General features: G+C 47.6%; 1 protein-coding gene across 3 annotated transcripts in view; it reads right to left on the bottom strand.

Moving 5' to 3' along the window:
* Szt2 (SZT2 subunit of KICSTOR complex) overlaps nucleotides 1-24,610 on the bottom strand; it is a 57,354-nt gene that overhangs the window by 5,681 nt on the left and 27,063 nt on the right. For 2 of the 3 annotated variants that reach the window (XM_048351062.1, XM_048351064.1), the window contains 42 exons: nucleotides 19,652-19,772; nucleotides 19,386-19,550; nucleotides 19,096-19,300; nucleotides 18,752-18,864; nucleotides 18,383-18,629; nucleotides 17,225-17,366; nucleotides 16,985-17,077; nucleotides 16,761-16,839; nucleotides 16,376-16,669; nucleotides 16,089-16,230; nucleotides 15,831-15,938; nucleotides 15,678-15,741; nucleotides 15,265-15,450; nucleotides 14,738-14,905; nucleotides 14,563-14,650; nucleotides 14,401-14,493; nucleotides 14,038-14,239; nucleotides 12,716-12,815; nucleotides 11,579-11,708; nucleotides 9,231-9,383; nucleotides 9,050-9,152; nucleotides 8,860-8,965; nucleotides 8,675-8,786; nucleotides 7,986-8,104; nucleotides 7,150-7,314; nucleotides 6,854-6,938; nucleotides 6,529-6,693; nucleotides 6,254-6,421; nucleotides 5,755-5,885; nucleotides 5,179-5,345; nucleotides 4,950-5,047; nucleotides 4,731-4,863; nucleotides 4,415-4,545; nucleotides 4,199-4,299; nucleotides 3,950-4,126; nucleotides 3,511-3,778; nucleotides 3,353-3,432; nucleotides 3,124-3,249; nucleotides 2,811-3,010; nucleotides 1,937-2,027; nucleotides 1,669-1,749; nucleotides 1,280-1,354 (listed from right to left, as the gene is read on the bottom strand). In XM_048351062.1, the coding sequence (XP_048207019.1) occupies nucleotides 1,280-1,354; nucleotides 1,669-1,749; nucleotides 1,937-2,027; nucleotides 2,811-3,010; nucleotides 3,124-3,249; nucleotides 3,353-3,432; nucleotides 3,511-3,778; nucleotides 3,950-4,126; nucleotides 4,199-4,299; nucleotides 4,415-4,545; nucleotides 4,731-4,863; nucleotides 4,950-5,047; nucleotides 5,179-5,345; nucleotides 5,755-5,885; nucleotides 6,254-6,421; nucleotides 6,529-6,693; nucleotides 6,854-6,938; nucleotides 7,150-7,314; nucleotides 7,986-8,104; nucleotides 8,675-8,786; nucleotides 8,860-8,965; nucleotides 9,050-9,152; nucleotides 9,231-9,383; nucleotides 11,579-11,708; nucleotides 12,716-12,815; nucleotides 14,038-14,239; nucleotides 14,401-14,493; nucleotides 14,563-14,650; nucleotides 14,738-14,905; nucleotides 15,265-15,450; nucleotides 15,678-15,741; nucleotides 15,831-15,938; nucleotides 16,089-16,230; nucleotides 16,376-16,669; nucleotides 16,761-16,839; nucleotides 16,985-17,077; nucleotides 17,225-17,366; nucleotides 18,383-18,629; nucleotides 18,752-18,864; nucleotides 19,096-19,300; nucleotides 19,386-19,550; nucleotides 19,652-19,772 (5,775 nt within the window). The remainder of the gene's footprint in view (nucleotides 1-1,279; nucleotides 1,355-1,668; nucleotides 1,750-1,936; nucleotides 2,028-2,810; nucleotides 3,011-3,123; nucleotides 3,250-3,352; nucleotides 3,433-3,510; nucleotides 3,779-3,949; nucleotides 4,127-4,198; nucleotides 4,300-4,414; nucleotides 4,546-4,730; nucleotides 4,864-4,949; nucleotides 5,048-5,178; nucleotides 5,346-5,754; nucleotides 5,886-6,253; nucleotides 6,422-6,528; nucleotides 6,694-6,853; nucleotides 6,939-7,149; nucleotides 7,315-7,985; nucleotides 8,105-8,674; nucleotides 8,787-8,859; nucleotides 8,966-9,049; nucleotides 9,153-9,230; nucleotides 9,384-11,578; nucleotides 11,709-12,715; nucleotides 12,816-14,037; nucleotides 14,240-14,400; nucleotides 14,494-14,562; nucleotides 14,651-14,737; nucleotides 14,906-15,264; nucleotides 15,451-15,677; nucleotides 15,742-15,830; nucleotides 15,939-16,088; nucleotides 16,231-16,375; nucleotides 16,670-16,760; nucleotides 16,840-16,984; nucleotides 17,078-17,224; nucleotides 17,367-18,382; nucleotides 18,630-18,751; nucleotides 18,865-19,095; nucleotides 19,301-19,385; nucleotides 19,551-19,651; nucleotides 19,773-24,610) is intronic. The other variant, XM_048351063.1, reaches the window with a different exon arrangement.

Genomic DNA, 24,610 nt, shown 5'->3' with positions numbered 1-24,610 from the left:
GACTCAGGCTAGCTGTATAACCTTGGTAACTCACACCTTCTCTGTGCTTCAGTTTTCTCATCTACCATGGAAATTACATATAGGTCTTATAAAATTAGAGGCAATATGATGAACTGAAGTAAACAAGGATGATCATCAGTATTACAGAGACTTAGATTTCATGCCCAAGATTTCCATTGCCTAGCTGTGTGTCCCAAGACAGTATTTAACCTCCAGTCTCCTTATCTACTTCTTTTTACTTAGTACATCCACTAAGCACTTAATGAACAATGACAATCATGAAGCAACGTAGAAATCAGAAAGGGTTAGAGAGGAGATAAAAGTAGGGACAGAGAGCCAGAGGATCGAGATCTGGGGACAGGGAAGCAAGAGGAAGCTCAGGGGAGTCATGGGGTGGGTCCTTCCCTCCATTCCCATAGGAAAATGTGAAGGAGTACCTTCCATGCACTGTGCTTCTGAGCACTCTGGCCCAGGTAGGTTTTACACCCATAGTCACCATGCTTTCTGGGTCATATCATTGTGTAATCTGTGACTAGGTAACCACACTCAAGACAAAGGCAACCATCTGGTACTGGATTTGTGCCGTCCAGATATGAGAGCTCACTGCTTGCACTGGACCCAGCTGTAGCCTCATCTCTCAGAAAGTACATGTGGGTTCAAGGGTAGGTTCTACTGTGGCATTCTTTTCCAACCTGGGAAGTCCAACTAAGTGCAGCAAGGGCTTCAGGTCCCTGAACCTGCTAGATTCTCAACTCATTCTAAGCACTTGTGAATGCTTGCTACCCCTCCTGGGGTAATGAGGCCTTGCCTTGAGGCAGACTGACAGGGACATAAATAATAACCTAGTGCCAGGGTACACTGTATGGGTGACTAATATTGGTAATGGCAGGCTGTCTCCAGCTCTAGATTAGACCAGGACTGTGCATGGAATTGACCTGAACATGACCCATTAACCACTGTGTTCAGATGTCTTCAGTGTTCAGATAATCATGTTATGGATGATCACTGTGCTGCCTATTGCCAATGCCCAGTGATCCTTGGACTAGACCAGTCACTGTGCTGACTGGTTTTTTATTTCGGTGCTGCAGCTCAATGAAGCTTTGGAATACCAAAGGTCAGACCAGCAGGTGGTCCAGTCATAGTACAGAATGTGGAATGACCACTGTCCTGGCCATGCCACAGGAGTAGGTCAATCACTACGTCACACTGCCAACTGTTATTGCCCCCTAAGTAGGTCTTGGGGCCATGGGGCCCATATTCCTCTGTCCCTATCACTTACCTGAGAGTTGACAGCCTGTCCCATTGGGATTCTGGAACATTCCAGGGCAAACTGTTTGACACAGAAGTAGCAGCCCTAGAAAGAGGGTAAGATTAAATTTACACCAGGAGGGCCGGGTGCCAGAGGCTCACACCTGTAATCCTGGCTACTTAGGAGACTGAGATCTGAGGATCATGGTTCGAAACCAGCCCAGGCAGGAATGTCCATGAGACTCTCCAATTAACCACCAGAAAACAGGAAGTGGTGTTGTGGCTTAAAGTGAGTAGAGCACAAGCCTTGAGCAAAAGTGCTCAGGGACAGTGCCCAGGATCCACAACCAACAACAACAAACAAGGTCAGGAAGGCAAGACTTGGGTCTGACTGTTCCCACTCAGTGTTCCCCTGCTCACCTGGAAAGTCAGCTCCATGAGGATGATGCCCCCAGGCAGTGCCCGCTGCAGGTGGTAGGTGGTAACAGGAGAGCTAGAGCTCTGAAGAAGGGAAAAATGGGGCATGTTTTGGCACACGTCCCTAAGGTTACTAACGATGTCAGTCTAGGATTGGTGATCTCAGTACATCATTCAGGGTCACTGACCTCACCATGGGGAGATAATTCAGGGTCAGTGACTGGTATGTCTATGACATTGCTGATATCACCATGATAGGATCATCAGTTACCTTAGGACTCCCCTCAGTTTTAGCTTTAGGGCAAGAGAAGGAACTTCGGCCCTCTGTTCCAAGGATAGCCATGGCCCGCAGACGGCTGGTGCTATAGAAAAGGAAAGCAGATCAGACAGGTGAAGGACAGTGGCTACCAGAAGGACAGTGGCTATTTCCCATGAAAAGGAAATGGACCTACAGGAAAGTACTTGCTCAGGGATGCCCAGAGAGAAAGCAGCAAGGCTGGGGCCTGCTATCTGGGAAAGCAAGCTGAGCTCAGAGGAGATGGAGGGTGGGGACAGAGGGCTGCCTCCTTAAAGACTCAGGCACCCCTCTGTAATCACTTTGACAATAAATAAGTAATTATTTTAAAAAAATAATAAATGGTGAACTAGTGACAAAAAAAAAAGACTCAGGCCTGTCACTACTGGCCAGGAAGTGACTATGGACAAAACTGGTCATGGACAAAGATGTAAGGAGGCCCAGTGCAGAGGGCCTCGATGAGGAAAGGCATCTGGTCCTGAAGAGAAACCATACCAAATCTCAGGAAAGGCTAGTGGGATGATCAGGACAGGAGTTGGTTAGACTCAGACCCAAAAGCTTAAGAGATTCACCTGTGTAGGTTTAAGGAACAGGTGGACATAAACTCTGTGAGAATGTACACGGCTTTGTGTAAACTGTGCTCCTGAGTTTCACAAGTCATATGAAGTCTGCAGGACACACAATGAGGTTTGTAGGAAAGCGTTCGTCCAAGAGCCTCAGAGATGTGTGCCAGCCCAGTAGAGTGGGATGAATAAGCCTAAGGCCAAGTTGTCAAAGCAAGATGTGAGGAGGGTGTTCATGGAGTCTCACTCGAAGAGGAGAGGGGGTATGGAAAGGGAGGTGGGCTCACCTGCGGGAGGGTGAGGGAGGCCGCAGGGGTACCAGCGCAAAGCCTATGCTCTGTAGATATTGTACATATTGCTGCATGAAGGCCACGCTCAGCTCCTTCAGCCATGGCTCCTCCCGGGCTCCTGGCGGAGGCACATCCAAGGCTTCACAGCTTGCAGCGGCCTCTCTGTTCCCAGATCCTGACTCGGGGCGATGGCGCCTCTGTGGAAGTGGACATTAAGGCTCTACCCACTGTCAACCCCTTGAAGACAGAGGAGGAGCAGTCACAGTGAGGTAAGCAGATTTCAGGAAGAAATCTAAGACTAGAGCCTCACCTGCCCTTCCAGGGGTCCAGAGGTCTCTGGGGGTCCATGCAGCCAGGCAGCTGGGTCAAAGAGCAGGGCTGTTGCACAGTAATGGACCAGGCGAGATGACTGCTTCAGGGTCTCCAGCTCCCCAGCCTGGGGACATTCAGGAGACAGTAAGCTCTGGAGCAATGGCTAAGGAAGAGTCACTGGGTGTTCATGGAAGATGTAGGCTGGGGTCAAAATGGGGGTCACTCACACTAATTGGCATGCTGGCGGGGGCAGAACGCTGCTGCCAGGTTACAAACATGTTCTCCATCTTCAATTGGCGCTCCAGCTCTGGGGGTGGAAAGCATTAGTAGCCCCAGGAGCTGCCCACAGATTTCCCCTTACAACTGCCTGGATCAAAGTCCTCACCTCTGCGCTCTGTCATCTTGATTTCCAGAAACTGTTGTCCATGGTATGTGACAGGATCCGGAGGTCTGGGTACAGGACCAACTGTGGAGCTGGGGCGGGCAGCAGTGATGTCTCTCAGGGCCTCATCAAAGGGAAATGTGTCCAGGGGCAGGGGACCCCCACCACGAGAGGATCCACTCAGCCGGCCTTGCTCCCGGCTCAGTGGGGGACTTGCACTCCGTATGAGGGTCTCCACTTCCATGGTCGGCAGCAGAAACGGATTTGGCTCCTGAGAGACATGGAGCATCGCAGTTGGCTCACAAACCCTCTCTTCATTTCTGGGTTTCCCCTCTGACTATACTTCCCTAATACTTCTGTTCTTACGTTTGTCCCTGCTCTCCTGCTTTCTTTAACTGACTTCAGCGGGAAGCAAAAGAAGAGGGAGGCAGGCAGCGGGTACCTTTTCATCACGTACAGGGAAGTCCAACTGGCCATAATGATGGAACAGCCCCAGCTTCTGGCTGAGCAGGCAGAAGATGAGATGTGCCCGTGCGTTCTGCCATTGCACGAGGCGAACCAGTGCTCGGCCCAAGGCTGCCCCCAGGTCTGGAGCCCAGTTGTAGGTGAGCAGCTGTAGCTATAGTTAGAAGTCAGGGTTAGTGAGATTGTAGCCACCCTCTTCCCTTCCAGTTCCTGACCTGATACTGACCTTTTTGTCCACCACCTCAAGCAGCAAGAGCCTCTGCCGGGGAGCATTTCGTCCTGAGCTCCCATCACCTCCTGACTCGAAGCGCTGCAGGGCTTTGGCAGCTACAGGGTGGAAAAGGACACAATGGGGACCTATGAGCAGACCCCTTTGACCCCATCTTCCCCACTGCAAGGTCAGCGACCAGCCAGTAGTCACTCCCCTTGGTCACACCCTCACCCTGCTGGGTTGGTTTCCTCCACTGCATGAAGTTCCTTCCTAGAAGCAGGAGATGTCGCTCAGCTGTTGGGCGAGGAGCTGGGGCCAGTTGCCCAGGGGTGCAGGGACTGAAGTTCCCTGGTTCTGAACCCCTAATGAGAAGGAGGAGCAGTCAAAAGAGGGAAACCATTCATGGCCCCATTCTACAGCTTTTCTCTTCTCTGGTGCTGGCTGCCACCTCTCCTAGCTCAGCCTCTCTAAGTTGGGCTTCCTACAGTCCCCAGCTTTTAGGAGGTCTGAGGAAGTTCCCTCCAATTCCATGAGAACCCAAACTTACAAATGTTGCTCAAAGACACGGACACTAGTGTCTCCAGCCATGGAGGTGACCAGAGTGGTGAACTCAGACAAGATGGATGGAAGAAGGAACCTGGACACCATGTGGGTGGAGCTTCTGGACACTGAGGCACAACCTGGGGGACAGAGAAGTAACTGTGGGGCTGCAGGATGGGGACCAGGACAGGGGGTTGAGGGACAGAGAGGGGCTGGGAGGTCTCACCAATCTGAACCATAAACCCCATCCAGCGTTGAATGACACAAGCAAACACAGGGTGCAGGGTCCCCACCTCGCCCTCTTCTAGCTGTGTTGTCCGGCGTCTAAAGATAGAGCAGGAGTAAGAACTTCCACATCCATACAGGACACTGATAAGTTTATGCAAATCACACACCGCTCTGTGACTTTACACCTATACCTTCCCATGATGCAATATCATAGCACACACATATACCTTTGTCTCTGGGCTCCCGAATCTGGGCCTGATGCTCGCTCAGTTCCACCTGGTGTCCGAACATTTTCAGTTTTATGTCGCCTCCGACCCCGAGTGTCTTCAGGACGATCCAGGACAATGTCATCAGTTGTTTTGGGAGAACCCAAGTCTCCATATTCTGTTTTACTCTAGGGATAATGTAGGGAATGAGGAAGGGCTACTATTGGGAACAAAGGGGTAAGGATTGCCAAGTCTGGTGGTTCTGGAGGCCTAGGCTCTAGCCTTGGCATCCTTGTGACTAAACAGACCTGGGAAGGTTACTTAACTTTACTGAGCATCTTCCTGATAAGTTAAAGCTCTACTTATCTTACTGGCTATTATGAGGATCCAACATAAAAAATGGAAGCAAAAGCATTGAATAAGTTGGGCTCTCTACATCTGTGAAAGTTCACCATGTTGTGCAAACTCCCATCTAAAGGACAGAGCAGTTTTATCTCAAAGCAAGGCTGGGGAGTGGCGGTGGGGTTGGGGTGGGATTGAAGGATTTAGGAGACAGGCAACAAGGTTGAGGGCAACTTCACCACTTTCTCTCATTACCAGCATATCCCAGAAACTACGCCGGCCAGCTTTGCTTGGTGGAGTCACAGGCTCCCCAGAGCCAGGAGAAGGAAAGGTACTGGCTCGGCCTGCAGAACTCTTGGCTTCCAATGACCCGCTGCTGAGACTTCCTGTGGATACCAGACATCACAGACCATGTCACTAATCAGGCATGAGAGTACCTGGCCACTTTATCTGCTACTGAGTATATGCAGCTGAGAGTGTGGAGCTGCATGTGTGAGGTAAGATCTTGAGGTGATCTCCTTCCTCAGCTGATGCCGGCTACCATGTGTACACTGTCCCTGCTTTACCTTGATGATGTACTGACAAGGTGATGGATGATTGTTCATGCCTACATTTGATGAAACATTTGTGATGCTTTCTCTGAACCCTGCTTTTGTTCCCTTACCTACCATACTGTCTTTTCTGAAATATAGCATGTATTGAGAATGGGGGAGAATGGGAAACAACCTATGACCAGGGATTTTGACTCACATACCTGGGGGGGTGTCCTCTGTACACAGTGAAGCTGGCAATAACTGCAGCTCCATAATGGCATCGGCCAAGGCCTGACGAGCTGCTCCCCGTAGCTTCTCCTCCAGCTGCACTATACTGATGTTCCCCTTTTCCCACACATCCAGGCGAAGCCTTGGGGCCCCATTTTGAGCTGGAGAAAAGAATGGGAATTACTTGAGGGTCCCCTAGATGCCACCCAACTCGCCACTCTTGCATTCCACTGATTGAACACTTCATTCTTTCATCAAGTCACCTCACCTGAAGCACTGTCTGTTGTGACTGGGCAGCGAGTGACCTGAGTCAGTTGCTCAAATTCTTCTTCTTGCAGTGGGTCTAGGGGCCCCGGAGAAGATGGGGGCCACAGTGCCAGTGAAATGGGGGCTCCTGTGTCATCCACAAAGGCTAGAGTGATACAGGCGACCCCTGCATAGAAACCCATGGGAAGGCTTAGCTTTGGCACTTGCAGACCTCCCCTCCCAAGAACCCCTTCAGTTGCAAGGCTAGCAAAGGCTCTCTCAGCCACCAGATCAGAAAAGTCTTTCCCATACTGGGCAGTACCATAGGCTCATGCCCTGCATTATACCTTTGCCTCCAGTGCCCTGTCCACCAGGCTTGTTATACAAGTAGATGTCCAAGTCAGGAAGGCCACCTTGTGGTGGGAGTGGATGCTGGGGAGAGAAAAGGCATGGAGCACTGAGACAGGCATCCAGAGTGTGCACAGGAATAAGTGCACATGGGAGACCAGGAGGGCAGAGGCAGAAAATGAAGGTATGTAGAGGGCTGGGTGCATACAGGCCCATGGGCAAAGACACATGGGAGTAGTCAGGGTGATAAGGGATGAGTCCACATGAATGTGGAGAGGGGTGAAGACAATCTCACTTTGAAGTGGTTCCGGCTGTTGCTGTCTGTGTACTTTGGAGAGTGCAGGAAGATGAGCAGATTTTGCCTCAGGTACCAGGCCAGGGCTGGAAGCCAGGGCCTACAGGAGCAGGGCAGGGCCAGATGTAGCACTTCTGAGGGGAGACTTCCGGGAGGCTGAATGAACTGAAAATCAGAAAAGGGTGTTGGGGATTCATCTTGGCCTTAAGGGGGGGAAGGGCGAGGAGAGCGCTCCCGAGACGCCGCCCTTCGGCCAGCCCTGGGGCAGTGTGGAAGTGAGCCACACCTATCTCCTTCTGGGTCCAGAACCAGAAGGGATAGCTTTGAGATCATCCCCCACCTTGCGCCAGCAAGCACCGTGTGCTCCCTTTTCACGCGCTTTGCCCAGAGGGCGGTACTATGGGAAGTGACGTTAACCCATGAGGGAGGTCCTTGGGAGCTGCTCTTGGATGGACAAGCTCAATCCTCGTCATCACTACTATATTACTGTGAGTCCCTCCCGATTAAACTGGATTGCTCTCCGAAGCATCTCCGAGATCCGTCTGCGCCTGGCTTCCTTGGTGGGTAAGGAGGGAGGAAAAGGGGATCTCGTTTGGCCACGTGCACCTTAGGCTAGCCTGTGTCCCTTCGCTCCACCTTGGCCGCCTGCTGGTCGGGTGCCCAGGGGAGAGGGTGAAAAGGGGAGCACTGATAAGGGAGTAAGCTTAGCATCCCCACACCGGGGGAGGTAAATTTAGCCCGGCAAAAGGGAAGTCAGCTGAATGTGTTAAGCTCCAGCCTAGATTGGTCAGATACCTACAGCTGGGCCTGAGAAGGAGCGTGTGGAAGGAACTGACCCCCACGTCAGCTGGTGTCAGCTTGCAGTTCCGGACCAGCATGACTGTGATGACATCCAGCGTGGCCTCATCCAGGCGCCGACGCAGGACCCGCACTAGCTCATCTGTGATCTCAGGGCCTGCACAAAGCCATTGCCAAAGACAGGGACATTGGTATAAGATCCAGCTGCCCCCATGCCAACCCTCATATACTGGCGGCTGTGGGGAGTGCCAGCGCTGGAAGGTGCCAGAAGTAGGGTCTAGTTCTGCCAAGCTACTCATTGTACCTATGGGCACATGAAAAATTTTACTTCAAAGGCTCGGTGCACTCATCAACCCCGCATGTGTGTTGTGAATGTTGAGAAGAAGGCATGTAACAGTGTTAGCCTGCGACCTGGCACACCTTACCTAGATACTTTAGACTCAACATAGCCCAAAACGAACTCTTCATCTTCACTCTAGTCCACCCCTGGTCTCAGACCAATGGAGCCAACTATCCTATAGTCACCCAGCTCTTCTTCCCATTGTATCTCAGTTGGCTCTTATTCCAATCCACCTAAGTGTTACTGGAGTCTGTCCTCCCCCACCTAGCTCCTGCTCATAGCAGTAACTGGAAGAGGGGGCTCAGGGCAGAGTAGGAGGCGACTCTGAGAGAAGTTCTCAAGGATTCTGGGATATAATGAGTCACTTCCAAACCTTTCAGTGTTTACCTGCCTGCCCGACACCATGTACCAATAACTGGATATGTCTGTCCACTTGGCCCACAGGGCGAGCAGCATCTGAACTGCGGCTGGAAGCCATGTCCATGGGAGAACGAGGACCCTGCAGGGACAAATACGGTCAGGTTCTAGCTCTAGGGAGCACAGGGGAAATGAGGAGTGGGAATAATACATGCCGAGGCTTCCTCAGAGTAGATAGGCTCCTGGCTCCGGGACAGAGCTAGGGAAGGGGGCAGGCTATCTCCTTCCCATGGCCGGTCACTGCAAGATGTCTCCAGGAGCCTGAGAAAGAGTGGCGAGGTATGAACATGTCTCTTGACTTCAACTCGTCCCTAACTTTAACCCATCTTTTCAGGATCTACATACCGGAGATAATATACAGCCTTGGTTGCTCGCTCTTGATAAACAAACATATTCTTCCGGTTCACCACAGAAAAGGCATTGAGCACAGAGCGCAGGGCCTGTATGGCTAGGGGAGTAACATGGACTTAAAAAATTCCCTTCCCTACTTTCACCCACCACCTGCTGTCTCGTGCCAATTACATACCCCGAGAGACCCCCATACTAGGCCCCATCTTGAGGCGTGAATGGACTCGGATCACAGTTCCCCATACAACATCACAGGAGAAATGGCCAGGGACAAACTGCATGGTGGCTGCCAGATACCCTCGGGGTGCACAGCTCTCATCAGCAGCATAATCTGGAGGAGAGAAAACATGGATTAGGAACAAGATTCCTAGCTCTTCACCAGAATGCTCACCTGGGAACTAGCCACTTATTCTCAGCATCCCCAGATCTCTTGACCCTGTCTATCTGCTTGTCAGGGAAAGCTGATCTTTGGTGACAAGGCATGGCAAGGCAAAGGCATGTCCTTAGGAAGCCAGGTCACACACGGAGGCTTTCAGAACCATCTCAAGGAGACTTGAGAAGGAACCAAGGACAAGTGTTGACAAAAGCAAAGCATGAGGCAATTCTGAAGACGATGCCAAGGGGTTTGGGCCCTGTTATGACATATGTCGGGAGCCCTATTAGCCATCATCCTCAAAGGAAGCTGCAACAGTAGCCTCATTAAAACAGAAAGGCTAAGGTTATTTATGTATTCCAGCTGTGGAGTGGGGGAAAATATATCCTGTGCTTTGGAGGATAGATATACCAAAGGGTGGTATGACAATACTTAAGAGCCATGGCCACAGTCCAATGCCTTGTTTGATCTTTGTCAGGTTTGTAGGTGGACAAGGAACCTTCAGTAGGTGAAAAGTCTTGTTTCCCAGAAATGCTGTCAGATGTCAGCAACAAACAGGATACTCAGGAGACTTCAGAGTTTCTGCATAGAAACTGGCACAGAATGCTGTTGCTAAGGGTTTCAGGGAAAAAGATAGCAACTAAAATGAAGAAAAGCTGTGTCTGGATTCTGACTGGTCTAACATCCCAGGCTGGTAGGAGTCACCCTGAAGTAGAGGTGCTTTGTTGTCCTAGCCATGTTCTCAGGTTGCAGAAACTGTCTTGAAAATCATGTGAGTCCTCAAGTTATGGGGTTTCTGCTTTAATACGAGGAAACGTCCCAAGATGTGCTGAGAGGCATTGTCCTGGCATTCTTGAGAATGTTAAAAATAAAGAGTGGTCTGATTTTAAGCCAGAAGGAAGAATTGTAAAAGAACAAGATTTGGTTTCTCCTCTAGGGGCTAGGAAAAGAGGTTAAAAGTAAAAGAAGGGGAAGGAAGTGTTGAGACTCCTATTACCAGCTCAAGTAGATTTACTTACCAGTTCCTTACCATGACATAAAATCCCCAAACACTCAAAGGAGCACTGTGCCTGACTGTCTAGAGGGACAGCCAGTCAAAAAGCAAATCCTTCTACAGGACCACAGCCTCTCCTTTCTGTTTTTCTTCCATGTGGGAACTGGCCTACTTTTTCTCACTCTTTTAGACTCTTCATCCCTGTCTACTCCTCTACGAGAAAGAGAAACACTTTGGATATCAAAGCTGGGCACTGGTGGCTCACATCTGTAATCTTAGCTACTTAAGAGGCTGAGATATGAGAATCAAGGTTTAAAGCCAGCCTGGGCTGTGATCTTCAGATTTCAGCCTCCTGAGGAGCTTGGATTACAGGCATGAGCCATTGGTGCCCAGCTATCCATGACAGTCTTATCCCTACTTAACCAGCAAAAAGCCACAGAAGTGGTGGTCTGGCTTAAGTGGTAGAGCATCAGCCTTGAGTGAAAAAAGCTGAGAGGCCTTGAGTTCAAGCCCCCAAACCAAACCAAACCAAACCACCACAGTCAGTATCAAGAAAGGCCATTTGGGGCTGGGGATATGGCCTAGTGGCAAGAGTGCTTGCCTCATATACATGAGGCCCTGGGTTCGATTCCCCAGCACCACATATACAGAAAATGGCCAGAAGTGGCGCTGTGGCCCAAGTGGCAGAGTGCTAGCCTTGAGCAAAAAGAAGCCAGGGACAGTGCTCAGGCCCTGAGTCCAAGCCCAAGGACTGGCTAAAAAAAAAAAAAAAAGAAAGGCCATTTGGAGGCTTGAGCGTAAGGAGCCATGTGATTCCCAGCTGTTAATCTTCCTGCTTATTGGCACTATCACTATGGAACATAAACATACACAAGTCTCTGTATTAAAGTTCCTTCCTTGCCTCTATCTTCCTTCAGTTGTTCTCTTTTTTTCAACACGACTTGAAATAACAGTTATTCTCTTCCCTCCTCTCTATCTTGACTTTTTCATGTTATCAGCTTCCATCTCTCCAATGAAACTGCTTTCATGAAAGTCACTGATGACCTAGCAGGAGTAGGATTCAGGCATCCTAACTTACCCATGACTCTAATCCAAGGACTAGATATAAGGAAGAGCAGTGGCACCACTGTGTGGGGGAGTCTGTTGGGTGGGGTCCTACCGTCACTAGGTAGCAGTGCCCGCTGACGGGAGTGGAAGGGTGTCTCGCTACGCCACAGATCTTCCTCACTCTCTGCCACCAGAAGGGAGTTACATACATGACTGTCATGCAGGTCCTGAAGGAGCAGTCGCTGGGAAAAAGAGTAAGACGTAAGAAAACCAAAATTCCTCCAACTAAATGGATAAGGGTCAGGAGGACCAGAGGCCAGAGAGAATGCCCACCATTTTGACTACCATTACTGAAGGTCAAAATAAGAGGTCAAAATTAGGAGACCAGACTGGGCTACATACTGAGAACCTATCTCAAAACCAAAACAATACCACCATCCACATAAAAGGACCTCAGTAATACGAGCTAGTGCCCTGCTCTAAATGAGCTCAGGTCTGAAAGTAAACCCAGTGAAGAGCACTTGTCCTTTCTCTTGGTCAGAATCTAGAAACCCTCCTTCACTCCTCAAGCTAAAAACTACTTTGGATGGTCAGCTTCTCCCTTATTATATGTTCTCATAGCAGTCTCTGCTTGTCCTCTGAGAATTCTTCACAACCATCACTGAAGTAATTTGTATACTTTTATTCAATATCTCTGTCCCTCTAAGCTCCACAGAATCAGTTTCAAAGTAAATCTCTAGTGCTGGCACACAGTGCAAGGGTAGGGAATGTTGCAGTTACTGCTAAGAAATAAAAAGGTAACTCAGCTGGGTGCTGGTGGTTCATTCCTGTAATCCTAACTACTCAGGAGGATGAGCTCTGAGGATCAAGGTTTGAAGCCAGCCTGGGCAGGAAAGTCCATGAGACTCTTAACTCTAATTAACCATCAGAAAATCAAAAGTGATGCTATGGCTCAAAGTGGTAGAGCACTAGCCTTGAACAAAAAGATCTTAGGGACAGCATTCAGGCCCTGAGTTCAAGCTCCATTACTAACAACAACAAAAAAAAAAGGTAACTCCATTTCTGGGGATGGGTTGGAGAGCTTCCTGATTGGTAAGGAGTAACTACAGAATGGGTCAAAGAGAATAGCCCATAGTTACTGAGTCTGAGATACACTGACAGCCTCTAAAAGTCAAGTTTCTGGAAACCACTTGCTCTTTTGGTCTGTTGTATTGAAGTGCAGGAGAACCCTGGCCCTGGCTACTCTTACCTGGTTGACTTCCCTGCAGATCTCCCCAACTCGCCTCACCAGGAGCTGCTGCAGATGGCGACACTCAGTGCCAGGTCCCCCATCCTCTCGAATCAGGCTCCTAGGAAGGATGGATGGATCAGACACAGAACTGTGGTGGAGAGGGAGTTGTGTCATGAATGTGAGCTGGGGAACAACAAGAAGGAAGCAGGACTGGACAAAGGGAAGTGAAACTGACAGGAAAGGGAGAAAATGGAATTCTCAAGAGCAGTTCTAGAAGGCTCAGCATCATGCCTGCCTCACTACCTGCTCCAAGATGGTACTACACTAACACTTGCATCATACACAGAGGCTCTTCATCAGAGTAGTCTTTTCTTCTCTCAACCCCATTCCCAAGAACAGAGAACATTTAAGTAGATGGCTAGCTATAATCTGGCTTGACCACTTATGTGACCTTGGGCAAGTATTTCACTGCTTTTATGCAGTTACTTCCTTCATATCCTCAGGATAATATAGTGTAGGGCTGTTATACATATTAGATAAGCTGAACCATGTAAAATGCTTGAAGAGTGCCTATAGAATGCTCCTTTTTTTGTTTGTTTTTGACAGTCATGAGGGCTTGAATTCAAGGCCTGGGCACTATCTGCTCAAAGCTAACACTCTACCACACTTTGAGCCACAGCTGCACTTCCAGTTTTGTGGTGGCTAATTGGAGATAAGTCTCACACCTGTAATCTTAGCTACTCAGGAGGCTGAGATCTGAGGATCTCGGTCTGGAGCCAGCCTGGGCAGAAAAAGTCAGCGAGACTCTTATCTCCAATAAACTACTTAGAAAAAGCCAAAATGGCACTGTAGCTCAAGGGGTAGAGTGCTAAGCTTGAGCAAAAGCAGCATGAGTTCAAGCTCCAGGACTGGCCAAAGGGGAGAAAAAAGTCTAACAGTCTTTCTTGCCTGGGCTGGCTTCAAACCTTGATTCTCAGAACTCAGCCTCCTGAGTAGCTAAGATAACAGGTGTGAGCCACTGGTGCCTGGCTTTATTACTCCATTGTTATATCATTCTTTGAAGCTGCTCTGAATTGTAAATGTTAATGCTCAGTTGGAAGCCAAAATCCCCATTAGCTTTGCTACTCCATTAAGAAAGGTGAGAGCAGTGTGCTTTGCTAGGAAGATCTGGGAAGCAATCTGGAGCTTCAGTCTTAAGAGTACAAATTAGACTGAAGCTCTCAGTCTCAAGTCTAACTCTTAATAACACCAGTCAGGTCTTGTGGGAACATGAAAAAGTGGCTAAATGAGGCCTGGATGTAGGCCTTCCTTCCTTAACTTCCGGTAAGGCTTCCACTTACCGTGCATGTGCATACACTTCCACACGATCTTGCAGTACTCGAGCAATAAGCCAGAAGTCAGGCAAGCAAGGCCCAGGCAGGCCTGAGAATGAAGGCTGAGGAGGTGCTGGCCCAGGTGGAGTCCGCAGTGTGAAGGAAGCCTTCTCACCAAGCGTCTCATTGGGCTCCTCACTGTCAGAGCCGCTGCTTCCACCATCATAACCTGTGTCAAACATAATGAAGTTTAACTCATCCTTAGCTCAGCTTGAGCTTAATGATTCCCTTCAAATGAGCTCCTTCTGATGCCCCTGCCCAGATCTTTCTCTGTACAGTCCTAGACCACCTGCCGTCATCTTCAAATTCTCCACTTCTGCCCCAGCTTACCTAGGTGATCTGAGTCCACACTGCCTTGACTGGACATGAGGCTTGGTCCCCGGCTGGGCCCAGGTTGACTCCCTGGACAGAGAAGGGAAACATCTGGAACTTCTCTGGATATTTTCTAGGGCCTCTAGAAACAGAAGCTGGGCCAGATTTACAGCCTCTTACCTTCCTCTGGTAGGCTCGGCAGACTGATGATGGGGGTGCACTCAGAATCTTCCGGGGAGCCAAGGGCATGGGGGCTGGCTGTCAGGGCCTGAGGGACAGAAATCAAGACTGATGTATAGTACCACATACACATTGCCACCCTTCTTCCCCTCCCCCACCCCCGGGTCAGACTTACCTCCCCTTCACCACCTTCAGCCCTGTCCTCATGGCTGTGCCAAGCCCAGGCCTCTGAAGGGGTCTCCCCTTGGGGCCCACCTGGCTGTTGGCCAACTGCCACAAAGAAGAAGCCACTGTCAGGGTCCTCAAGGAGAATGTGTCCAGGAAGGTAGAGGTGGCGGAACTCCTGGGGAGCAGGAGCCAAGGTCATAGCTTAAGCAAAAGCAGCCTTCCCAATACACAGCATCCTACGCTTCCTTACCAGACACTTCAACTATCAGGTGAAGCAGATGCCAACAACCTCACTGCTTAGGTAAGAAAAGGTTGGTGATTTGGCAACAGGCCCAGTGACAAGGTCAGAAGCTGGGACTCTTTCCATTGAGTTGGGCTGCCAGGCATAGGGATGAGGGGGCAGACAATATGATGAGGGGGGAGACAGGAAGGATAATTCTATGGACTCACACTAAGAAAATCTTCTAGTTCTGTGCCTGGGGTCCAGGAAGATTGGGCCCAATCCAACCATAAAGTACTTTGAAGGCAGCTTACCTCCTTGAATTGAGTGAGGGAGCGCTCTGGCCCAAACACAAAACTCAGTGGAAGGGTTTGTCGAAGGCAGGTGGAGCGCCCGGGAGAGCTATGGATGTGGGCAGCCGCTCGATGCAGGGCAGGGCTCTGGGGAATGCCCCCTCTTCGCAGTGCCCCCACCATCTCATCTTCCAACAACCAGCGGATCTACAGGCAGAGCGCAACCCCTCGCTTAATGAAGCTTTATCTCAATTCTAGACCAGAACATTTTAGAAGATACTCTGTCTTCTAGACTGAGAATCCTGAGAGATGCCTTCCAGACCTCCTTTCAATATCAGAATAAAAGGGTACCTCATCTCATTCATATGATGGAAGGGGTATGGATTACAGCATTAGGCGTCTGCTGCTCATGCTGGGGCATAGAAGGCCCTCACCTCACTCATGGTGGTTTCAATAGCCAGTCTGTGGGGTATGGTTAAATTGGATAGTCCCGAGTGCCTAAATGGAAGAAAGGTTTAGATACTAGTTTCCAGAAAAATGAAACGGAAGGAAATGAGGAACTCTGAGAGGAGCGTAAGAACATATACCTCTCTTCTTCTGGGGGTGGAAGTGGGGGCCCCAGGCCATCATCTGATCTTAAGGATGATGGTTGCCCTGGGGACCGTGGGAATGAAGCACTGCTCTCAGATGTTGACCTGAACAGGATGAGCAAAAGTCAAAGGTCAGGGGGTAATATTCTCCCAGTGTATCCTCCAGGTCTCCTTAGTCCCCAGGTCCCCTTCTAATGGTCCCCAATTTCCACAAGGTCCCAGGCCCCCCACCCCCTACCAAGCTGGCTGCCACACCGATGGTGCTGAGGGTCCGAGGCGGGAGGGAGCTCCACTTCTAGTGGCAAAGTCAGCACAAAGACATCCAGAGTGATACTGAGGTCTCTTAGGAGAACTCGGCCTCCAATTGGGGGTCCTTCCAGACTAGAAAGCACCTGACCTGGGAGAGAGGGACAGTTAAGAGGTTGCTGGGGACCCTGGGAAAAGCATAGCTTCCGTACTCCCAGGCTGTCCTCTACTTCCAGACAGGTAAGCAAGCTTTACTATGAACTCTGGCCTTACCCCCTGGGTTCCCCAAAACTCACTCAGGCAGGTGGGCAGGCTGCACACAGGTACTGAGCTGTGCTGCCCACGCAGCCGCACAGAGCATGTAAGGTGTAGGAAGAGGGGTGGCAGGTCATGCATGAGGCTTTCAGGCCCAGTGGGTGAGTCGCCTCCCAAGATACTGAAGGAGTCTTCATCAGGATTAACAGTGTCTGCGTCTGACAGTGAGGCAGAGTCTAGCCCTGTGAGCCCCAGGTCAGGTTCACGGCTCTCTCGGTATTCCACTTCCAGCTCTGGGTCACTCTCAGTGACCACACAACAGGCAGATGTATATCCTGGTGGGGCATGGAACATGGTCAACAGACAAGGATGGCAGTGGAGGTCCCTGGGGCCTGACATACAGCCTCCCCCACCTTGATCACACACCTTCTTCTCCCATGAGCTCAGCCTCTGAAAACTCAAGGTCACTGACTTTTCTGTCTACTGTGTCCCGGGGACCCTCATCCTGGCCAAAAAAAAAAAAAAAATTAAGAAAAATACAGCGGCTCCAAGCAGGACAAGAGCCATACTCAGGCTTCAAGAGGATCCAGGTAGGTCCTTGGGGGCTCTGGGATGGGGACACAAGAGCCGGAAGGAAGAAAGCCACTCACCTCTCGCCTACTGGAGGGAGGGCAGTAGAAGAAGTAGTGGGGATTGGAGGGTACTGTGCGGAAGTGGAGACGGCTGATCTCTAGGAACTTCTCCTGTTGTGGGGTTTAAAAAGAGCTATGATGTCAGTCTGCCCTGGAAGAACATTAGTCTTTTTTGCTAGAACAAGACAGATGCATACCCTCAACCCGGAGAACACTGTCCTCTGAATGAGTAGGACTCTATCCCTCTTTTGTCCTCACCTGGATGAGACCATGAAGGGCATCGTGTGCTTCCCCTCTGAGCTGGCAGACATCTGTCAGAAAGATCTCTGGGCCAGGGTCTGAATTACCAAGGACACGGGTGCTCTGAAACTCTGGCTCACTTAGGTCCTCTGTCTCTATACTGAGTAGTTGAGGTTGGGGAGAAAGCAAACCAGTGTTAAGAACTAGTAAGTGTTAAAGTGTCTGCTTCCCAACTGGGGAGCAGTGCACACTGGTCTCCACCTGTGTAGTGTAGCACCACAGCTGTGTGGTGACACAAGCAAGGGGAACCAACCCACTCATTTGAGTTCTAACCTCCACATCTAAGGGCCAGACATTTCTGTGAAACAAAGTATGGATGATGGTAGTTTTCTGATTTGTCTCACTAGGTGGAGGATGAATGGAGAAGGCATGTACAGAAGCAAGGCTGGTTGTGCATTCACTTTGGGGGCATGAGAATTGGGAACTCCCAAGTTCTGACCGAGGAGTATCCCCACCACTCTAGTTCCAATGGCAACACACTGTGGAGGCTAACACAAGAGCTGTCTGCTTGCTTGCTTTTTCCCTCCAGTCCTTCACCTGGAACCTGTCAAGCCTTAAGGGAGGGGCTCACTGTGAGCAAAATAGGTTTTGACTTGATGATATACACAAATTAGTTTGGGAGACTGTTACTATTCTATGGAGGGCCTCAAAGAAAGCCTCCACTTTGCCAAAGTGAACTTTGGTAACTGGGAACTCGATAGCTGTGACGTGGCTCATTACACCACATCAAAGAAGCTAAGTCCTGGGCACTGGCCTGGGAGTGAGACTGCTGCTAGAGCCAAGTGGGAGAAAGCATCCTGTATGGCAGGTAGAAAGCTAGTAACATGCCATGCTACATTCCTGGATTGGAAGGTCCCCCATTCCTCCCTCCTCTAACCCCCAGTACTAGGGACTGAACCTAAGGTTTCAAACATGCTAGGCAAGTACTCTACCGCTTAGGCAACAACTCTAGCCTTTTGTTTGTATTTTGTTGGTACAGTAACTTGTGATCCTCCTGCCTCTTCTTCCCAAGTAGCTGGGAAAACAGATGTGGGCCACTATATCTGGCTATGCCTTTGAATAAGGACTTGATCTGTGTGCCTTCCTGCCCCAACATCATTCAAGAACAACCCTAACCTGGACTCAGAAGCTAAGATAGCTCGTTCTCGAGGCTCTGGGCCCTCCTCAATGCTGCTGCTGAAGGGCCCTGGGCTTAGAGGACCAGGGCTTGGGGGTGCATGAGGCAAACCCCAAGTGTGGCCACACAGTGCAAGCAAGAAAGAGGTGATGTCTATTTCTTGTAGTAGCTCCTCACAGGCATCCACTGCTGTCAGCAAATCCTGGCAAGTCACATTCTGTGCCTGCTGTAAGCTCCGGAACAGCCCTGATGGAAGTAGGGTGGACCATGGTCAGGGTCAGCTCTGGAACAGTCTCTCCATTCCCCACCTGCCATCTCCACTTATCTGCTCCCACTGATCCAGTCCTTTACAAGGCCTTCTTACTCACCACGAACATAGCACCGTTGTGCATGCTCCTGTAGCAAGGTACAATGTGTGGCTGCCTCTTTATACCTGGGTTCCATCCACACTGAGGCAGAGGGATGGTCCAGGAACTGAGTCCTAGGAATGGGAGGGAAAACAGCTTAGACAACTCCCCTAAGGGGTACCTTGAACTCATCAGCCGCCTGTACTCCAGCGGATCATCCATAGCATGTTCAAATGACTTGAAGAAAACTAACCAAGAAGCTGGTGGGATGCACCTAGGAAGCTAAGTTCCTGTTGACTACCACTGAATGTATGTCCAAACTGTCTGGGAAAGACATCAGGTCAAAGTCAAGGGCACTCACTCACCTAAAGATGAGGTCTCGAGGTGCCTGAGGGGGCTGTACGCCAACCATTTGCTCTCTTAGTGCTTCCAATGAACAGTTATAGATGTAGACAGGACACCGAGTCCGCAGTCCCTCTGTACCCTCTGTCTGGGAAATCTGACGCCCAGTATAAGCCGGTAAATCCCGACGGAAGGGTAGGCTTGGCTCGCCTTGATCATAGACACTGTCTGTGAGGAAAGATGTCCCATAGTCTTCACACCCTCTATTTGCCCATCCCATTCCCACTTAACTGACTTCCATCAGCAGCCTTACCATCAGCTGGGGTTATACTGAGAACAGGGACTTGCGGCTTTGTAGCCTTGATCCCAGTTCCTTCCATCTCTTTCAGGTTGGGGACTCCACTCCAATCCCCAAACTTAGGCTTTGCTTCCTCTTGAAAGGGGCCCTCCAAGCCGCAAGCAGCCAGACGTTGAACATCTGCGGAAGAGACAAAAAAATCAGGGCTATCTGATAGGCCAGTGAGTGAGCTCAAGGTTTTATACCAAAAGTGATTAGTGAGGAAGGTTAGCAGTTGGTACCTGAGAAAGTCGCTGGGAGAAAAGTCAGAAACATATGTTGTGGGGTCACAAGCCTTGCATAGCAGCGCCACTGAGGGGGTTGGGTAGAGATGAGAGGCCTTAAAGTTTCAAGACCCATACTCTGTAAGAGAGAAACAGACTATTAGAGCAACCTACAAGATCTGTTGGCCATTGTTTTCTCCCACAGAGAGCTGAATCTTGGCCATTCATAATGCCCAGAAAAAGCCACTATCAGAGACAGCTAGGATCCCACAAGGCAGCAGCTATCTGGAAGTCAAGGAGCTCAGAGACTACTGGCCAGGTCACAGAGCTCAGGCTCTATAACAAACAGGCAGCAGAGACTCTGAAGGTAGGGGTGTGGTAATTTTCCACGACTCCACCCTCACTGGCTAGGAGAGAACTGCATAGCCAGAGGCTAGGATAAAATGAACTTTTGAATGGGAGTTCTATGAATTACTTTTTATACAAGCTCCGAGTGCTGACTGCTGAGGAGGATAGAGCCCTCAAACCCAGATCTAAAGAACACACTATTTCCACAGCCCCCTGCACCTTGCAGCAGTATATGGGTATGGGTATGTGTATACACACACACAGGTATATATACAAGTATAAATATGCATACATATATTCAAATATACATGCATATATAGAAATATATTTACATATATACATAAAAGAATAATTTAAAAACTCATACTTTTTTACATGTCTAATTTACTATTTCAGTTTTACCTTTCTTTCTTGGTCAGTTGTAGGGTTTAGGCTCAAGGACAGTGCCCAAGCCCTGAGTTGAAGCCTGGGCACTCAGGGCCTGGGCATTGTCTCTCAGCCCCTTTGTGCTCAAATCTAGTGTTCTACCATGAGAGCCACAATGCCAAGTGGGTTTTGAGTGGTTAACTGGAAGTAAGAGTCTCACGGGAACTTTTCTGCCTAGGCTAGCTTCAAACTGTGATCCTTAGATCTGAGCCTCCTGGTAGCTAGGATTATAGGCATGAGCCACCAGTGTCCAGCTTGGTTTTAACTTTTTTATTTGTTTAACTGTATACTTTTTTCTGTGTGTCTGACATAAGCCATTTACTTTTTAGTTTCACTTTTTAGTATAAGCCATTTAGCCCTTTTCGGTTCACTTTTCAAAAAGTTCTGTTTATCCCTCCTCCCTTCCTTTTCTTTGAATTCATCAAATATCTGTACAATAACATCTACCTTTCAATATTCAATACTTTCATCCTCATTTACTAGCTCTTCCTCATGTATACTTTACTTCTATCTACCAAGTATAACTATTTTGTTACCCACATTTCCTTCTACCTCTGTTCCCATAACCTTAATCTTTTCTCATCAGCTATACTCTCATTAAGTGCCTGAATATCATTCCTTTTATGTGTTTTTGTTTCATGTTCGGTGTTTTGAGTTCTACTTGGCTTTCTTTTTGCTTCCTTTTGTTTCTTCATTGTTATTGTATATGTGTAATTCTCTTAATTTTGCCTACCCTACCTGGTATGTTAGCTAGATTTTTGTTTCCTTACTAACTCAATCCATTTCCTCTTTAACTTTTCCTATTAGACTTATTTCCCACAAGTTCCTTCCCTGTATAACAAAACACCTAGTATTCATGAGCAGTAGCTCTGCTATCTCCTTCCTATTACCACTCTGGTTAATTAAGGTGTTCCTGGGTCATGAAGATACCTATTTGTTTCTATATTCATCTAAAGATATCAGACTAGTGGTGACAGAGTAGTACTTTTCATTACAGATAGCCACAAATATAAAGTGGTGTGGTTTATCAACTGCCACAGCTTTTACAGACTATCTTCTTCACCTTGAGTGGAGAAGAGTTATGTACACGGTATCTTGAGTATCAGAATTATTTAACAACTGAGACTCACCCTTCATATCTATTAATAGGAACCCAGTGATTATCCAATCTTAAGTAATCTGTAAGAAATCACCAACTAAAAAGCTGGGAGAATAAAATCGCCACAAAACCTTAGACCCAGATGTGTAAGTTCCAGAGGCACTAAATTCATAAATAAACAAGACAACATGTCTCCTTCCAAAGCCAGTAACTCCACTATAAAGACTTGAAGTGAGAGTTATGAAAAAGTTCAAATAAAGAGCTCAAAAAACAATGACAAGAATGCTCAATAAAATAAAGAAGGTAATGTTTAAGCACCTGAATAAATTCGGAGAGGATTCAAACAAGAGAATATAAATACTAGGAGAGAGTGTGGGAAGGGGTGACACTGTCTAAAAATAAGTATACTAGTCTGACTTATTTAACTGTAACCCTTCTGTATATCACTTTTATTATAATGAAATATTAAAAACAGAGAACACAAATAGCTGAATAAAATAAAGAAGACAAGCAGGTTATAAAAGATAAATTCAAACTGGGCATGGGTAGCTCATGTCTGAAACCCTAGCTACTCAAGAGGATGAAATCTGGGGATTTCAACTCAAATCCAGCCCAGGCAGACAAATCCTCGAGAATCTTGTCTAAAATTAGCCAACAAAAAGCCAGAACAGGAGGTATAGCTTAAGTGGTAGAGGGCCAGACATGACCATAGGCCCTGAGTTCACGCTGCAGTACCAGCACCAGAAGAAGGAAGAGAGGAATTCAATAAATCAAGTTGAGATCCTGGACATGAGGATTTTAAAAGCCCAAACAAAAAACTCAATCAAAAGCTCAGGTAATAAAACAAGTCGAAAACTTGTACCAGGTAATTAGGGGTTGAAGATAATGCAGAGGAAAAACACAAGTCAAACACTTTGGGAAAAAATAGGAGTGGAATTTGCAAGTACTCTCAGACCTCATCAAAAGATCAAACCTGGGGCTGGGAATACGGCCTAATGGTAAAGTGCTCACTTTGTATACATGAAGCCCTGGGCTCGATTCCTCAGCAATATATATATATATAATATATATATTATATATATAATATATAATACATAATATATATAAACCAGAAGTGGCGTTGTGGCACAAGTGGTAGAATGCTAGCCTCGAGCAAAAAGCTCAGGTCCTGAGTTCAAGCCCCAGGACTGGCAAAACACAAAACAAAACAAAACAACAAAAAGATCAAACATAAATCTGTGGGTACAAAAAGAGGGGAAGAAATACAAACGAAAGGTATTGAAAACCTATTCAATAAAGTAATAGCAGAAAACATCCCTAGCTTCAAGAAAGAGGTCATCTGTGTGAACCAAATTGGCAAGGTCAGAGAAGATACATCCCTAGACACATTACAGTGTTTGTATATGCAAATATATAGAACAAAGAATATGGAAAACTTCAAAAGAGAGGAGCCAAGTAATATATAATTGCAAGCCTTTTAGAGTTCAAGCCCAGGAATGATTTAAAAAAAAAAAAAAAGGAAAGAAAATACAGGAAAGTATAAACCCAACTAGATAAGTAGATTAGAAAAGAAGGAATAGGAAAGAAAGTATCATTAAAAACAACAAGATGACAGGAAATATGACATACCTTTCAATATTTATGTTAATTGTCTTAACTCAAAAGATGTAAAATGGCAATTTGGATTAAAAACCAAGATTAAGCCATGTGTTGTCTACAAGAAACACATTGCCACTGACAAAGACAAATATAGGCTGAAAGAATAGAAAAAGCACAGGTACCCTGAAAACAGGCAGAAGTAGCTTTACCTATACCTGATAAAAGACTTCAAACAGAAATCAGTCAGAAGAGACAAAAGTTACTTTATGCTAATAAAGGGAAGGATCCACCCCAAACTGGCACACTTTGGGACTTACAAGCATAATAATAGTGAAACTTCAGTAAACCACTCTCACCAATAAACATATCATTCAAAGATCAAAAGAAACCACAGGGGCTGGGAATATGGCCTAGTGGTAAAGTGCTCGCTTCATATACATGAAGCCCTGGGTTCGATTCCTCAGTACCACATATATAGAAAAAGCCAGAAGTGATGCTGTGGCTCAAGTGGTAGAGTGCTAGCCTTGAGAAAAAGAAGCCAGGGACAGTGCTGAGGCCCGGAGTTCAAGCCCCAGCATTGGTCAAAAACCCCCCACAGAACTAAATGATACCATAGGCTAAATGGGTTAAGCAGGTATTTACATAGTATTTCATTCAGTAGCAATATAATACACATTCTTTTCAGCAGCCCATGGAACCTTCTCCAAAATAGATCATACTCCAGGAAATAAAGCGAGGCTAGGGAAATATAAGAAAATTGAAATAACTCTCTGTATTCTATCAGACTATAATAGAATTTAACTAGAACTCAACAGCAGACCACAGATTCCACAGAAAACAAACACATGGAGGACGAACAATACATTTGTTGAATGATGAGTGGATCACTAAAGAAATAAAAAGAGAAATCAAATAGTCCCTTCCATCTAATGAAAATGAAAACACAACCTACCACAACCTTTGGGATATAGCAGAGGCAGTGTAGTTTAACAGGAAAATGTATAGCTATGAGTACCTACATCAAAAGAACATAAAGCTTTCAAACAGCCTAAAAATGCAAACTTCTAGAAAATCTTTTAAAACAAACAGAAACAAGCCAAATCCAAAATTCATAGACAGAAACAGTAAAGATAAAGACAGAAATGAATGAAATAAAAACTATATAAAGAAGCAGCAAAACAACAAGTAGGTCTTTTGAAAAAGATCAGCCTCCTAAGTAGGTAGATTACAGCACTGGCCCAAAGACTCTTATTTCCAATTAGCCAGCAAAAAGCTAGAACTGGAAGAGTGGTTCAGGTTGTAGAGGACCAGCTAAGAGTGAAAGAAAAAACAAACAAATAAAAGGCAAGTGAGAGCATGAAGCCCTGAGTTCAAGCCTCAATAATGGCACACATAGAAGTTTCTGCACAGCAAAAGAAAACGGTTACCAGAACCAAAAGACAGCCTACAGAATGAGAGAAAAATCTTCCCCAGCTAGTCAAAAGATGAAAGATTAATAACTAAAA

The sequence above is a fragment of the Perognathus longimembris genome, chromosome 7 (assembly GCF_023159225.1).
Source record: "Perognathus longimembris pacificus isolate PPM17 chromosome 7, ASM2315922v1, whole genome shotgun sequence".
Classification (NCBI taxonomy): domain Eukaryota; kingdom Metazoa; phylum Chordata; class Mammalia; order Rodentia; family Heteromyidae; genus Perognathus; species Perognathus longimembris.
Note: the sequence above shows the minus strand (reverse complement) of the source record. Positions and strands in the feature narration are given on the sequence as shown.